General features: G+C 34.3%; 1 protein-coding gene across 1 annotated transcript in view; it reads left to right on the top strand.

The window, feature by feature from the left end:
- LOC145243901 (uncharacterized) overlaps nt 1-1,329 on the top strand; it is a 35,886-nt gene extending 34,557 nt beyond the window's left edge. The window contains exon 4 of the mRNA XM_080107007.1: nt 944-1,329. Coding sequence (XP_079963133.1) covers nt 944-1,097 — 154 coding nt within the window. The 3' untranslated portion in view covers nt 1,098-1,329. The remainder of the gene's footprint in view (nt 1-943) is intronic.
- The last annotated feature ends 14,087 nt before the right edge of the window (nt 1,330-15,416 follow it).

Raw genomic sequence — 15,416 nt, 5'->3', positions numbered from 1 at the left:
TGATGGGACAGGGTTTGGAGCTTGGTAAACAGTGTTGAACCTTTTTTGTGGACTCTGTCTAAAAGGAAAACGTCAGGGGTTATTTCACCGTATCAGATATGACAACATTACTCTACACATGGACGAATGGTTGTTTTGTAGAAATATAGGATATTAGCAGGTGTAGGATTTTTCTAATACGGTTGAGGGAGCCCACTTTACCCGCAGCGGCCTTATTAGTGCTTTCTATTTATTTGTTTAAATTTGTGTTATTTATGAATGTTAGGCCGATAAATTTAAATGATTAATTCTCAGGTAGAGTCCTATGACGCTAGTCAAAGGAAAGAAGCGTTGTCTTAGTAGCATTAAATCTTACCATCCATTTATGCCCTCATTCAAGTACAGACTAGCGGTTATTTTCTAAAGATTTAGCTATTACCTTGGATATGTATGTGTTTTGTCTACATATCGAGAATAGAATGTAGTTTCGTCAGCAAATATACCCATCTCGAATAGATCCTTTTGTCAGAATTCTTGAACATTGATATCACATCCATCAATGATGCAAGATTTCGCACACTTGTTGTAGAGTTTAAAGAGGACGGGATCAGCTCAACAGAGCACTTCTTTATTACTATATTGCTGACAAAGGGGAAAGAATTACTGTTTTCTGGGCCAGAATCTATTTCTGCTAACACATCGTATGGGTTTAAACTAGCATTTTTGAGCTCCTTACGTCAAGTGGTTTCATGCCAGGTCTGGAGAGATACCCATAAAAAGTTGTTACTTAACATCATTATCCAGTGCATCATGTGTCCGTATTTAATTGTTGTCAATGAAACTGAATATAATTTTGTTTGGATTGACCTTTTTATTCCCTCTGATACTTATTGTTTTTTTCTGCGCATTAATTTATCGATAATTAATGTTTTTATTTTTATTTTAATTTTAATTTTAATTTCAGGATGTGGGCTCAGGTTTTGAAGACATCTGGCAGTTGCATTTCCCGAAAAGCGAACCAGTTTGCTGATTGGCTTCGAGAAAGAACAGACAGTATTGGTCAAGTCATCGAGGATTTCTTCCGCGGAATTTTTGACAAGATCAAGAAATCGATCTAAACATCCAGCACATTATATATATATATATATATATATATATATATATATATATATATATATATATATATATATATTAACTCATTTTTACTTCACATACGTACTGAAAAATAAATATATGCATTCTTTATTGGGAAAGGAAATTAGTGAATAAATAAAGAAAATTGTTTGTTTATTTTGTTTGTTTCTGTAGATATTTGTTAGGAAGAAAATAAATGAACGATTTTATACATTTTTTTATTTCGTCGTTGATAAATTGCAGGGAATAATAATAATAAATATTTTGTATGGTTTGAGATCCTCCGACATGATTCGAACCTACATCTCGAACGGATCTTCCTGGCTCGGGAAGAAAGCGAAATCCCTCTGCCATAGTGTTATATATAGAAAGAATCAAAAAGAAACTTTCTTATTGGCTGATTGCATAAGAGTTGGCCCGTTAACATAGAAAGAGCTAATAATTAAATTAAGTATACTAGAACGATCGGTAACCCGTAGCTCGTAGCCAACAAGGTGTAAGTTTGTGCCCGATCAACTCAAATTGGATAATTTTGTGTGTGTGTGTGTGTGCATGTGCCCCCTCTCTCTCTCTCTCTCTCTCTCTCTCTCTCTATATATATATATATATATATATATATATATATATATATATAGTAGAAATGGTAATTAATAAAAACTGAAGAGAGTGCTCAATACTGTTGTAGAGCAAATATGTGTTTTATTTTTTATAACCTTATCTTTCTGTTAAGTTACATTATTTTTTCAGCTACCCGGCCGTTTTTTTTTTTTTTGCCGTCTGTAGCTTCCTCAGACTTTTAAAAGTCTACAGACTTTTTAAAAGCTACAGATGGCAAAAAAAAAAAACCAAAAAAAAAAAACGGTCAGGTAGCTGAAACAATAATGTAACTTAACAGAAAGAAAAGGTTATAAAAAATAAAACGTATATATATATATATATATATATATATATATATATATATATATATATATATATATATATATATATATATATATAGGAGAAGGAAAACTCTGATATAAAACCTGCGGCAACTGCTGCATCAAGTGATGTTGACTTGCTCTTCTTTTTTTTTGGTTCAATGTGGCAGTTGTTCAGATAGTGGGATTGTCTCAATGCAAAGTCTTTCCTCACTATAAAAAGCTTCAAGTACAGGCATTACTTGATATGCAATGGAATACACATTTTACCATCAGTGTGTATCTCGATAAGAAAAAGGCTGGCTGTAGCCTAAAACGGCAAACAGACACTCAATGAGGACTGATGCGGATATGGGCGTCAATCGAAATAAAGGCTCTGGAACATCCAAGGTCTGGTCCGGCAGGTGTTCAGGGCACCACAGCCTGGACCCGCCTATCAGCAGATGTGCAGGACTATAGAAGGTTCATAGAAGTGACCGTCCGACACGTGTTTCTGGTGGCGCTCATGTCTGGCTCATTTGAGCCAGTTTGCTGCCATCATATATATATATATATATATATATATATATATATATATATATATATATATATATATATATATATTCATGGTAAACAATTCGTAAGCTCTTAAAGCTTAGGACTATTGTAAGTTCGAGAAAATAAGTTTATTCGGCGATTGCAAGAGATAAATGGCTTACTGACAAAATAATTTTCAATGAAGGACTAAAAGAATAAATCAAATTTTTTTTTTTATGTAGTTTGCAAGGTTTAAAAAACTTCCAAGACTATATGCGCGCGCGTGTGTGTGTGTGTGTGTGTGTGTGTGTGTGTGTGTGTGTGTGTGTGTGTGTGTGTGTGTGTGTGTGAAAAAGTTCAAAACAAACATATTAATCATTATTTCAAGTAATTGAACTACGGGAATAAATATTCAACCATGTCACTTTACATATACGTACGTTTTTGAAAAAAAAAAAACATCTTTATTAGTAAAATTATATTTAAGTAAAATGGATGGATATGATTTTCTTTACGAGTTTATTAAAATTTATAAATTTCAATCGCCGGTAAGATTATACGGACATATCAGAGATTGTCAAAGATCCGTTTCAATGTAAGCTTTGCTTGATTTAATTTTACTGATAAAGATATTTTTTTTAGAAACGCATGTACACGAGAAGTGATATGCTTGGATGTTTATTCATGGAGTATAGTTCAAATATTTAAAATCATAATTAATATGTTTTGAACTTTGAGATATACACTATTTATATATAAAAGCTCGGATTGATATACCCTATTGATTATTGAGCTTTTATTTATTTATTTAAAAATTTTTTTTTTTTTTTGCAGCTTTGAAGCAGCATATCCTAATTTTATTTTTGTTGTTGTTGTTTTTTTGGTTTTGTTTTGTTTTGTTTTTAACGTATATGAATTATGAATTAATCTTGGCCAGGGCAACTCTCGAATCGTTTTAGTTTAGTAATTTAAACTTTTCCTAAGTGCGTGTACGCACGCGCACACATGCACACGCACGCGCGCACACACACACACACACGCACACGCGCGCGCGCGGCCTACCCCTTTCAGGACACAGAATCAAAATCAGGCATGATCAATGGACGCCAATGATGATGATATATATAGTAATGTTGTTAAAATATACATGGCAATTAAGCTACAGAGATTTGTCTATGCTTCATCCTCGTGAGGACTCGTCAAGCTAATGCCTGGATTTGATGTTACCTCATTTTTTCATATACACACCTGGTATTAAGTTTGTGTAGCTTAATTGCCATTTATATTTTCATGCCTCTACTCATGTATTGAGTACTGTTGAAGTAAATACAGATAATCTATGCATAACTATTATATATTCTTATAAAATTCAATGCGGATACATGAAATAATAATAATTACACACACACATATTGAGAGAGAGAAAGAGAGAGGGGGAGAAACAGAGACAGACAGACAAACAGACAGACAGACAGACAGAATGTTGATCCAAAAGGATAAGGCTGTTTCTATAGAAAATCCTTAGTGTGATAGCTCAGTGCGAAGCAGAGCATGTATAATGATTAAAAGAAAGAATGCAATACAAACCCAATCTCATTATAAATTTATTTCAACCAAAAACGGGTCTTTTCTAACGAGCTGGAATATTCAGCGTTAGATCTAATTTACACGATGGAGAAATTCACAACCAATTTTTGCATTTATTTGACATGTCACCTGTCTTCCCCGAATAGTTCAATCTATCAGCACCTCATAGCACACCACACCCCTAAAACTGAATTTAGAGACATATTAATAAAAAACACGGCCATTTTAACCGTCTCATATTGCGAGGTGTGCCTCCCAATCTTTGAGGCATTGTTAATCCACATTAATAAACCAACGATTAACCAGACTCAAAATGAAACGGAGGGCACGCTCAAGTGCTTTTGAGTATTTTAATGATTTTAAGCGATTTTAATCGCCTTTTAATCATCTTTTAATCGTCTTTTCATTTCATCTCTCTACTTTCATTTTTCAATTTCATTTTTTATTTTTTACTACTCGCCTTAGGATGACCAATGGAGGTCGAAAACGTTCGCGATTATGGGAAATTTCTTTTTTCACTCGGAAAAAACGTTCGGAAAATGGTCCGACAAAGAGAAAAGGAAGATTACAAGAAAAACAAGCAAGAGTTGTCTGTGCTATTTAATGAAACCTGCATATATATATATATATAGTCTAGCGGCACTGATGAGTTGTGAAACAACGAAACAGGTCTGTATGTCGATGACTAAAATATATTTTATAAAGCTCCCCTCTTTGGTAGAGCACTCTCGTAAATTATCTTACTCGCTACTTAATTTAGCTGAAATAATGCGAAGCTCGCAATTTGTTTACAAACAAAACGTTTGAGCCCTCTACGAGTAGCGGACGGATGTTTATTTAAATACGCATTCCGACAGTTTAATTTCGGCCACCGATTCCGTAGTCTGGGGGTAGGACTGCCGACTGTCATCACGACGGTTCTAGGTTCGATCCTCGGTTTGGGAGAGGTGTTAGTCTAGCGGCACTGATGAGTTGTGAAACAACGAAACAGGTCTGTATGTCGATGACTAAAATATATTTTATAAAGCTCCCCTCTTTGGTAGAGCACTCTCGTAAATTATCTTACTCGCTACTTAATTTAGCTGAAATAATGCGAAGCTCGCAATTTGTTTACAAACAAAACGTTTGAGCCCTCTACGAGTAGCGGACGGATGTTTATTTAAATACGCATTCCGACAGTTTAATTTCGGCCACCGATTCCGTAGTCTGAGGGTAGGACTGCCGACTGTCATCACGACGGTTCTAGGTTCGATCCTCGGTTTGGGAGAGGTGTTAGTCTAGCGGCACTGATGAGTTGTGAAACAACGAAACAGGTCTGTATGTCGATGACTAAAATATATTTTATAAAGCTCCCCTCTTTGGTAGAGCACTCTCGTAAATTATCTTACTCGCTACTTAGTTTAGCTGAAATAATGCGAAGCTCGCAATTTGTTTACAAACAAAACGTTTGAGCCCTCTACGAGTAGCGGACGGATGTTTATTTAAATACGCATTCCGACAGTTTAATTTCGGCCACCGATTCCGTAGTCTGGGGGTAGGACTGCCGACTGTCATCACGACGGTTCTGGGTTCGATCCTCGGTTTGGGAGAGGTGTTAGTCTAGCGGCACTGATGAGTTGTGAAACAACGAAACAGGTCTGTATGTCGATGACTAAAATATATTTTATATATATATATATATATATATATATATATATATATATATATATATATATATATATATATATATATATATATATAGTTTGGTTTCCTATATGTAGATCCACTGAAACACTTGTGTTTATTAAAGAGTGCTCAATGGAGGCCCCTTTTTTCGATCTGGTGGGGTGGTCCTCTCTAAATTGAGATTCGACTGAAACATGAATACACATATGCAACGAATAATGTGTGTATAATGAACATACTATTGGCGAAAAAATTCTTAAGAGTTAACAATATGAAAGTTTTCTAGCAAATTTGATAAATTCTTATTTTAGTAAAAATAATTATAAAAGATACCTTATTAAATAAATTATGTTTACTTTATATAAATAAAAATCAGTTGATAGAAAATAAATATCGACTTAGAAGATTTGCTCTGCACATATTTCCATATGCATTTAAAAATCTTTTTGGTATTTTTTTTCATAAAAAAAAAATCAATAACAAAAACACATTCAATTTACACCCTTGAGAAAATGGGCGTCTCTATTCAAAATGTACATAACACAAATATTTTCTATTCTTCTGTTTTCTCCACAATTGTTCTTTTATGATGTGGATTGCATTCGTTACTACTTTCCACTCTATTGACTGCAACATGGCCGTTCTCTTGTTCAATTCGAAAAATATCGTATCCCTCAAATTAAAGTTTTCTACAACATATTACCCATATGCTCTTCTTTTCTCTCTCTATAAATAATGTTAAACACTGGTGTTATTTATCCCTCCACCCATCGTGGAAGATGCGGCACAAGGTCGGGAGAGTGTGATTGGAATGAGAGCAAGCTAAAGGAAGAGCACTCTTGCCTATAAAATTGCCTGGACAGCCCCTTCAGCATTCCTCAGTAGGACTGTAGTAGACAATTAACAATAAACTAACCTTCTATCAAAGAGTGAGAAGGTATATACTGGTATGATGGATCTCCTAGAAATTCTGCTGTGCTGCTCACCCTACGGATAACAATGAACTTTTCCGCTTGCTATAAAGATCGGGGAAAATATATCTCTTGGTGTTATTGGTAGCTTATTATTGCATTGTATTATTTCATCTAGGATTTTGTAACCATACTTACAACCTCTATATGTTACAGTGCTTAGCAAATTAACCTTATCGATCATTTTTACTATAGTGACATTTAGCATGTCTACTGAGTGATCTACTTTGCTGGCCTTGCATTAAATATATTTAGTATCTGTTTAGAACTAACAAGAATATGTGATCTGAAGAAAAAAACGGTAGGGCTGTCGCAGGTGATTAACAATAAACTAACCTCCTATTAAAGGGTGGATGTCCTACAACTTCTGTTGTGGTATGTCCACCCTACGGATAACTTTTCCACTTACTATAAAAGCCGGAAGAATATTTCTCTTGATGTAATGCACATCAGTTATGCATAAGTAATGCAGACTAGACTGTGGAACTTCGTTTGTTGTATATGCTTTTCTGTTCAATACATTTTATTTCCAATAATTACCGAGTTGCGTCTTTCTTTCGGCCCTTTACGGGACCACAACAGCTTTACAAGACCATACCTCAGCCTTAAACTCTAGCGGATTAAATTCGGTGTGAAGTAATCGCGAGTTGTCCTTGTTTGAGATGAATTAACAACAATGGCTTTATAATAGTCACAAAAGTCTAAATATGGAATCTACTTTACAATGTAAAAATACGTAAAGATGTTTTCGTATTCAAGCTAAAACTACTAGCTTTACATTAGCTTTGCTTAGCTATACCCCTCCCCCTCTCTCTCTCCTTCTCTCTCTCTCTTCCCAACACTGGCTAGCTGGTAGTCAGTAAAAGAAAATGTTTACAATAAAATAAAGTTATTAAAAAGTCCTTTTTCTTGATGCAACAATGATGCTAACCAAAAAAACAAAAGGGAAATAACAGCATCTTCGACAAAATGCCGGTAAATAATGATTTAATGTTTCTTCAATTTATAACATTGTTGCTGCTATTTACTTGCATCCCCCTCCCCACGAGGACAGAGTTAGACACAATGTCGGTTTTTAATGTGGAGAAAATCCAGCTCCCTAAAAGAAGCACTCTGAATTAGACTAAAAATAAAAATAGGCACAGTTTGTCTTTCATCAGACTACAACAGAAAAATTGAAGTGCGGCATCAGAACATGGAAATCACTCGAAACAAAGCGTGAAGCCACTTGATGTAAGAAACTAACAAGAACAAAAGATATGTGTTATATTGTCAGGTGGTGGTATATATTATGTATACGTGTGTCTTCTATGAGAGTGTATATACGTTTGTGTATACTTGTCAGTCATCTATATGATGTGCGTATATACGTGTGTTCGTCTATGGCCGTCTAGCGTTGTGATCGTCTAATCTAGAGTTCATTGTGTGTATGTATATTTAATGACAGTTTATGACGGGACAAATAATATACATAAATACCTTTATAACACAAAGGACAAATAACACTTATTTGGGGGTTCAACATCTGGCCAATCGGGAACATATCCAGTCAATCTTTAGTTTTGTTTGACGGAAAGGTGCAATGAAAATTCTTCCCGGGTTTTATTTTCGGCAACTTTTTATTCCAGAGTATGTTTCCCCCTTTTGGAAAGTTACAACGCTGATTCTGACTATCGCCATTTCTGACCCCTTCTACTTGGATCCATCACGATCTGAAGACCGTTTCTGTCCCTCTCTTGACTCCGTCTGACATAACTAATTTCTACGTATCTCAAAAAGGCCGCCTCCTTTCTAAATGACGTCATTACTATACGTTACTAAGATAATCACCTGATATTTTTACATGTCATTATTTCTAAGTTGTCGATTATATTATTATGATAATATTTTTAAGTTACATTCCTAAATTAATGTAAATAAATGTTTTATTCTAAATATTTTGATTATTCTACAACATATTTTTACCGACAAAAATGTTTTGGCTTAAATAATCGTAATATTTGTCGACTAACACACCTTTCGGCATTGCCCGGCCAACATTTAACACTAACTGTTCTCTGTCATGCTTTGCTGTGGCTCAGTCTGGTTAACGCAAGTGTTAGATTGATTTGTATTCTTCGCACACACGCACGCACGCACACACGCACACACACACACACACACACACACACACACACACACACACACACCTCTAATGACTTTTAAATACAATTCTAAAAAATAGCTCGGTAATATAAGTACATAAACAAAATATTTATTAATAACATCAAAATAAAAAGAATTGTAGCCTATCGTACGCACACATGCACAAAGGCCCGCACACGCGCCGGTACACGCGCCGGTACACGCGCGCACACACAAACAAAAGAACATGGCTGTAATAACTTGTAAATACGATTTGAAAAAACAGCATGTTAACGTACGTGCAACAAAAAAAGTTTGGATTATTAACATGTACGATAAATCTAATGAAAAATAAAAAGAATTATGTATTTAATGAAAAATAAAAAGCCTTTAAAACATGTTTGTTAGTGATGCCATGTTTTAATGTTAGTAAGTGTTCGTTTATTTAGTGGAATTGAATTCCGGGATTTGAGTATTTGAGTATTTTCAGCGTTCAGCTAATCAGAATGGACAGATTTTGGCTAGAGAGCCGTTATTATTTATGATCGGAAAAGGGAAAGCTTATCTTATGTCTATATGTTTATGATCCAGTTACGATGGGTGAAACCACATTATCTGTAGAAAGTGTAGATTTCTTCCCGGTGATGACTGGTGGTGGTAAGAGGACTAAATATCTAGAGGGTAAAATAGGAACTTCTTTGTCTAAAGATGTTGCGATTCTGGTGGTGTTGCTCCTAGGGTGAAATGTAGCATTTTATTAAAACGACTAAATGTGTCTAAATTGGCGTTTTAAAGTTACATAAGATAGTGATTAATAGTGTAAACGTATTAAATTTGTATGTGGCATCTGTTATTGCAAACCTACGGTACTTTGGCCACGAGGGAAACTTCTGCAATCATTTCATTATAAAGGAGATTATTACCGTAAAAACAGGAGATGCTTCTTAGCCTTATCTTTGAAAAGACCGAGGCTGTAGGTAGGATGTAAACAGTGAGCAGGAAGCGATTTACTGTAAGATACAAAAAATATAATATAGTAAATTAGGCACAAAGCCATCTAATGTGTAGAGAAACTGGGGGACATTATTTACCTAAAAACTATCTATGCTAATCTTAGATAGAATCATTGTAGTCATCACAATACCACATTTACTCATGAAGGGATATATACTACTTAAAATATCTCCTATGTGTTGAAAATATCATTTTTACTCTTAAATGTACACTTACCTAGCACAGCTTGAGTAGGTATTGTTCTAACCATCGAGGACAATTAGGGGGTTATTGCTGTCAGATTCAGGTATGTTTCTGTAGAGGTTTTTATCTTCTCATAAAATGATGTTAGTTTATTGTTAATCGCCTGAGGCGATTCTGTAAGGTAATACCGACAAGGCTACTCGGCCATGTTTAGTAGGGAAGAATGCACTCCACGAGTCCGCTGACATAACTTTCTACAGACGTAAATACACACAGGCGCACGCGCACACACCCACACCCACACACACACCCACACACACATACACACATATGACATACCGATTCTCGCCAGGTCACCGAAGTTAAGCAATATGGAGTCTGGCCAGTGCCAGATAAGTGACCATTTAGGAAGGCTAGGCACTGTATGTACCGCGCCGAGTTGTAGAAATTTCCAGGTTGGTATCTAGGGGCGCATTTATTCCTTGGAGAGATGCACCCCCAATCTTCGTTAAGACATGCATCTAGAAGGAAACTGATGTAAAAAACTGCGGTCTGCTGTATACTCTGTCCTGTGGCAGTCATCTGCACTGACAAAGGTTAGCAGTAATACAAAAAAGATGGTTGGTTCTACACAAAGCCTTCACCTGTTACAATATTTTTGGAATATAATGGAGTATGATCTCGCACAGTCGGAAGATTATACTTATAAACGATGCTGCTAGGAACTGACGAATCGAATTAATTCACGTTCTGCTACCAACCAATCAGAAACGAGAATTGCTCCATAAATATTAACCCTTTCTGTAACAATTTCGCATATGTTTTCTCCGTGTCAACACGGGAAGAATCTTTTGCTCTGTGGAAATCGACGGGAGAATCCATAATATATATATACATATATATATATATATATATATATATATATATATATATATATATATATATATATATATATATATATATATATATATATATAAAATGAAAATTACAATTGAATTTACCAAAATGATCCAAGATGGTAAAATTAAAGTAAATTATAAATATTAATTCTTTAATATTTATAAAATTATCTCAGCCAGATATAAAAGCTCGATAGAACCAAATAGGAAATAGAGCTTATATAAATATATTTATATATATATGCATATATATATGTATATATATGCATATATATATGTATATATATGTATATATATGCATATATATATGTATACATATGTATATACATATATATATGTATATATATGTGTATATAGATGTATATATATGTATATATATACATATATATATGTATATATATGTGTATGTATGTATATATGTATATATGTATGTATATATATGTATATATGTATGCATATATATGTATATATGTATGTATATATATGTATATATATGTATATATAGATCAAACACTAGTGTCTGTATGTATTTAATTATTATAGCAAAAAAATAATTATATATATGTATGTATATATATGTATATATATGTATATATGTGTATATATATGTATATATATGTATATATATATATGTATATATGTGTATATAGATGTATATATATGTATATATATATACATGTATATATATATGTATATATATGTGTATGTATGTATATATGTATATATGTATGTATATATATGTATATATGTATGCATATATATATGTATATATGTATGTATATATATGTATATATATATGTATATATATAGATCAAACACTAGTGTCTGTAGGTATTTAATTATTATAGCAAAACAATAATTATATATATGTATGTATATATATGTATATATATATGTATATATATATGTATATATGTGTATATATATGTATATATATGTATATATATGTGTATATATATGCCTATATATATATGTATATGTATATATATATGTATATATATATGTATATATATATGTATATATATGTATACATATATATGTATATATATATGTATATATATATGTATATATGAACAAATGATTAATAAAATATGTTAAAAGACATCTTGAAAAAGAGTTAAAAACATATTTAATTTTAAAAAAGGAAGCACAAGATAAGTGGATTGTCCTTAATCCGCGGAGTTTCGAAGAAATACACTCCTTCTCATCAGAGGGCAGGAATTAGCAAAATGCAGGATCGGATTTTGCATATAAATGTATTTAATGAAACTACAAGTAAGTCAAAGATCTTACTTGGTTAAAAAAAGGGTGAGGTAAGGGGAACAGGAGGCAAAAGAAAAACAATAAAAAGATTTCACATGAATGGATAGTCCGGTGAAGGGTAAAAATCCAAAAATGGTAAAATCCAAAACGGTCGAATTTAAAATTTCAATCCACTGGGTAAATTTCAAATGGTCCAAAATCATCCAAAAGGCAGAGTTCCTTGGAAAAAAGTGCAAATGGAATGAATTAAAAGAAAAGTACTAGAGATAATATTTGAAACACGTCTGTCAAGGCTGGATGAATAAAAAAAATTAAGGCTTAAAAAAACCCCGAAAAAACGGTGACAATTTAAATTTGAAAAGCAAGGTCAAGCCTTTAATTTTTTTTATTCATTCCATTAATTACCCTCAATACTTTCATAAGGTTATGCATTTTTCAACTAGCTATCTTTCCACCGCATCAACCTTTATCTTTGAGTAGCCTTCGACGTGATAAATGGTGACACTTCTTTAAAAAAACAAAAAGAAGAAAAAGAACAGTGCGTTTGGTTTATCAAGAGGAATAAAGAAACAAGTCAACTCTCTCTGGTAACAATTGTTTTATTTTAAAAGTTTGTCGCGCATGCGCATGTGTGTATGACAAGTGTTTGAGTGCAGACGACCAGCAACGTGTCAGTGTTATTGATGGGGTCATAACACGAATCAACGAAGACAAAGTCGTGAAAACAAAATGATTGATTAAACGCACAAACGAGATTTATTTATCTAATCGCGTGAAATATATTTTTGCGTAAAGTGGAAATAAAAAAAACACGGGTGGAAAAAGTAGGGTTTCAGTATTAATCAGTCGGTTTGTGAATGTTACGCAATTAAGAAAGAAATATGTATGAAAGGTTTTAGTCTAAGTGTTTTTTCACATATACGAGAAACCTTCGTAAAGTCATGCCTCATATTTTTTTATTGCGCGCGAATAGATCAGAAGGGGATTGCAAATTGCATTGTTATGACATGCATTCATGATCGGAAAGTTTCATCTCTCTGTTTCAGATATTGACGGCGCGAGACTCTAAGAAAGCAATCTCTGTCATAGACGAGTGTCAGAAGCAGAGATGCGTCATTGAATTCCTGGCAAAAGTGCACTGAGAATGATGGACTATGTAGAAAAATAAATTCTAGAGCACAAAACGTTACTCGTTTTAATGGTACAATTCCTGTATTCTTAGCTTTTCAATTTTTTGAATGAAAAAAGAATAGGAGGTTTTACTTTTGGAATGGTCCTCGTATAACAAAGTGCGCTCCAAACGCCCATGCACAGCCATCGTTCATCATTGGCAAAAGTGCATTGAGAATGGTGGTGATTATGTAGAAAAATAAATTCTGGACCACAAAATGGCGCTCGTTTTCATAGTACCACTCCCGTCTTTGTAGCTTTTCAACTTTAACAAATAGGAGGCTTTACTTTATGAATGACCCTTATAGTTTGCAAATAAAAAATGGCTTTTCCTTTTCGTTTCTCCTTCAGGGAAAATTTAGTGGTTGTAGATAAAATGTCTTACGGTAGAAAAAGAAAAAAAGAAAATAAAACAATGTCTATAATCATTTGATATTTGTTGGACGTGAATGCTTCATATTGACTAGAGCAAGTGCTCAACTTCGATTGGCTTCCTATAACCAATCAGAAACAAAGAAGAGTAAAAAGTGAACTTACTTTCGGCTGACTTAAAAAAAATGTCTTTTTTTAATTGCATTTTCACCCCAAACAAGGCACATTGCCACTTTGGTGTGGGGGGCTACTATTAGGGACATAAGCTACTGGGGTACTATGCAGGGAGTTAGGCAGTGAGATGTCGGTTCACGTTACACTTGAACTTCTGCATGACAATACAGTTGGGGAAGCAGCGGTTCTGGAAAAGAAACTACTGGAGTAGAAAGCTCTCCTATATCTAGGGATCTCCACTGTGTAGGGATGGAATTTAGCTGCTTGTCGGGTTTGTCGAGGATATTTACGTTGTGGGGGCACAAGTGCTTGCAGTTCGTCAGAGCATTCACTATTAAAATACTTATAGAACAAGCAAAGAGACGCAATATTTCGTCGATGGGACAGAGGCTGCAGCTTAGATGACAGTTCAGGACCTATCAGGTTGGCGACTCTCTTTTGAACCTTGTCTAGGAACGAGAGACTAGTAGCAGATGCATTAGCCCAAATATGACAACAATACTCCATACATGGGCGAATGGTGGCCTTATAGAGATACAGGATACTTTCGGGCGTTAGTAGTTTTCTAGCACGGTAGAGAGAGCCTACCTTCTTTGCAGCGGTCCTGACAATGCTCTCAATGTAATTGTTCCAACTCATGTTTCCTGTGAACGTTAGGCCGAGGAGTTTAAAAGAAGTACTTTCAGATAATGAATCTTTGGCCATTGCTATTGATGGTAGAGAAGGTTTCTTGCAATTATTGAAGGAAACGAGTTTAATCTTGGTAGCATTGAATGTGACCTTCCATTTTTGTCCCCATTCTACTACAGATTGGAAGTCATCCTCTTATGTTTCTGCCATTTCCTTAGATATGTGTTTATTTGTTTTCCTGTCGTGCCTGTTATAGAGCGTGGTGGCATCAGCACATATACCCATCTCAGAGGCAATTTTGTCGGGGAGGTCATTTATAAATATTAGGAATAATAAAGGTCCAAGGATAGACCCCTGAGGCACTCCAGCATTTATATCATATTGTTTAGATGTACGATCGTCGAGGACAACCAGGATTTTTCTCTTATCTAAGAAGGGTTTAATTATGTTAAGTATTCGTCCAGTGATACCGTATGATCTGATTTTCCTGAGGAGACCTTCATGCCATACCATGTCAAAAGCCTTAGATATATCTAGAGCTACCGCTCTACCCTTCCCTGCTTTGTCCAGTGAATGGTGTATATGTTCAGAGATTACAGTTAGGATATCTGCTGTGAAACGAGCTTGCCTAAATTCATATTGTTGGTCGGTCAGAAGTTTAGCATCTGTAAAGTGATGGAGTAGAACTTGGTTAATTATGAACTCAACTTATAACTTTCGCTTCTCTTATGTTTCCCCTGTAGTCCTCACGTTCCGTGAGTGATGTTTCTGACAAAGAGGGACGAATTGCTGTTTTCTAGGTCGAAATCTATCAATAA

Source organism: Euprymna scolopes, chromosome 22 (genome assembly GCF_053919585.1).
Source record: "Euprymna scolopes isolate OS-2025 chromosome 22, ASM5391958v1, whole genome shotgun sequence".
NCBI classification, from domain to species: Eukaryota; Metazoa; Mollusca; class Cephalopoda; order Sepiida; family Sepiolidae; genus Euprymna; species Euprymna scolopes.
The sequence above is the reverse complement of the archived record's forward strand: the minus strand, read 5'-3'. Positions and strand labels throughout refer to the sequence as shown.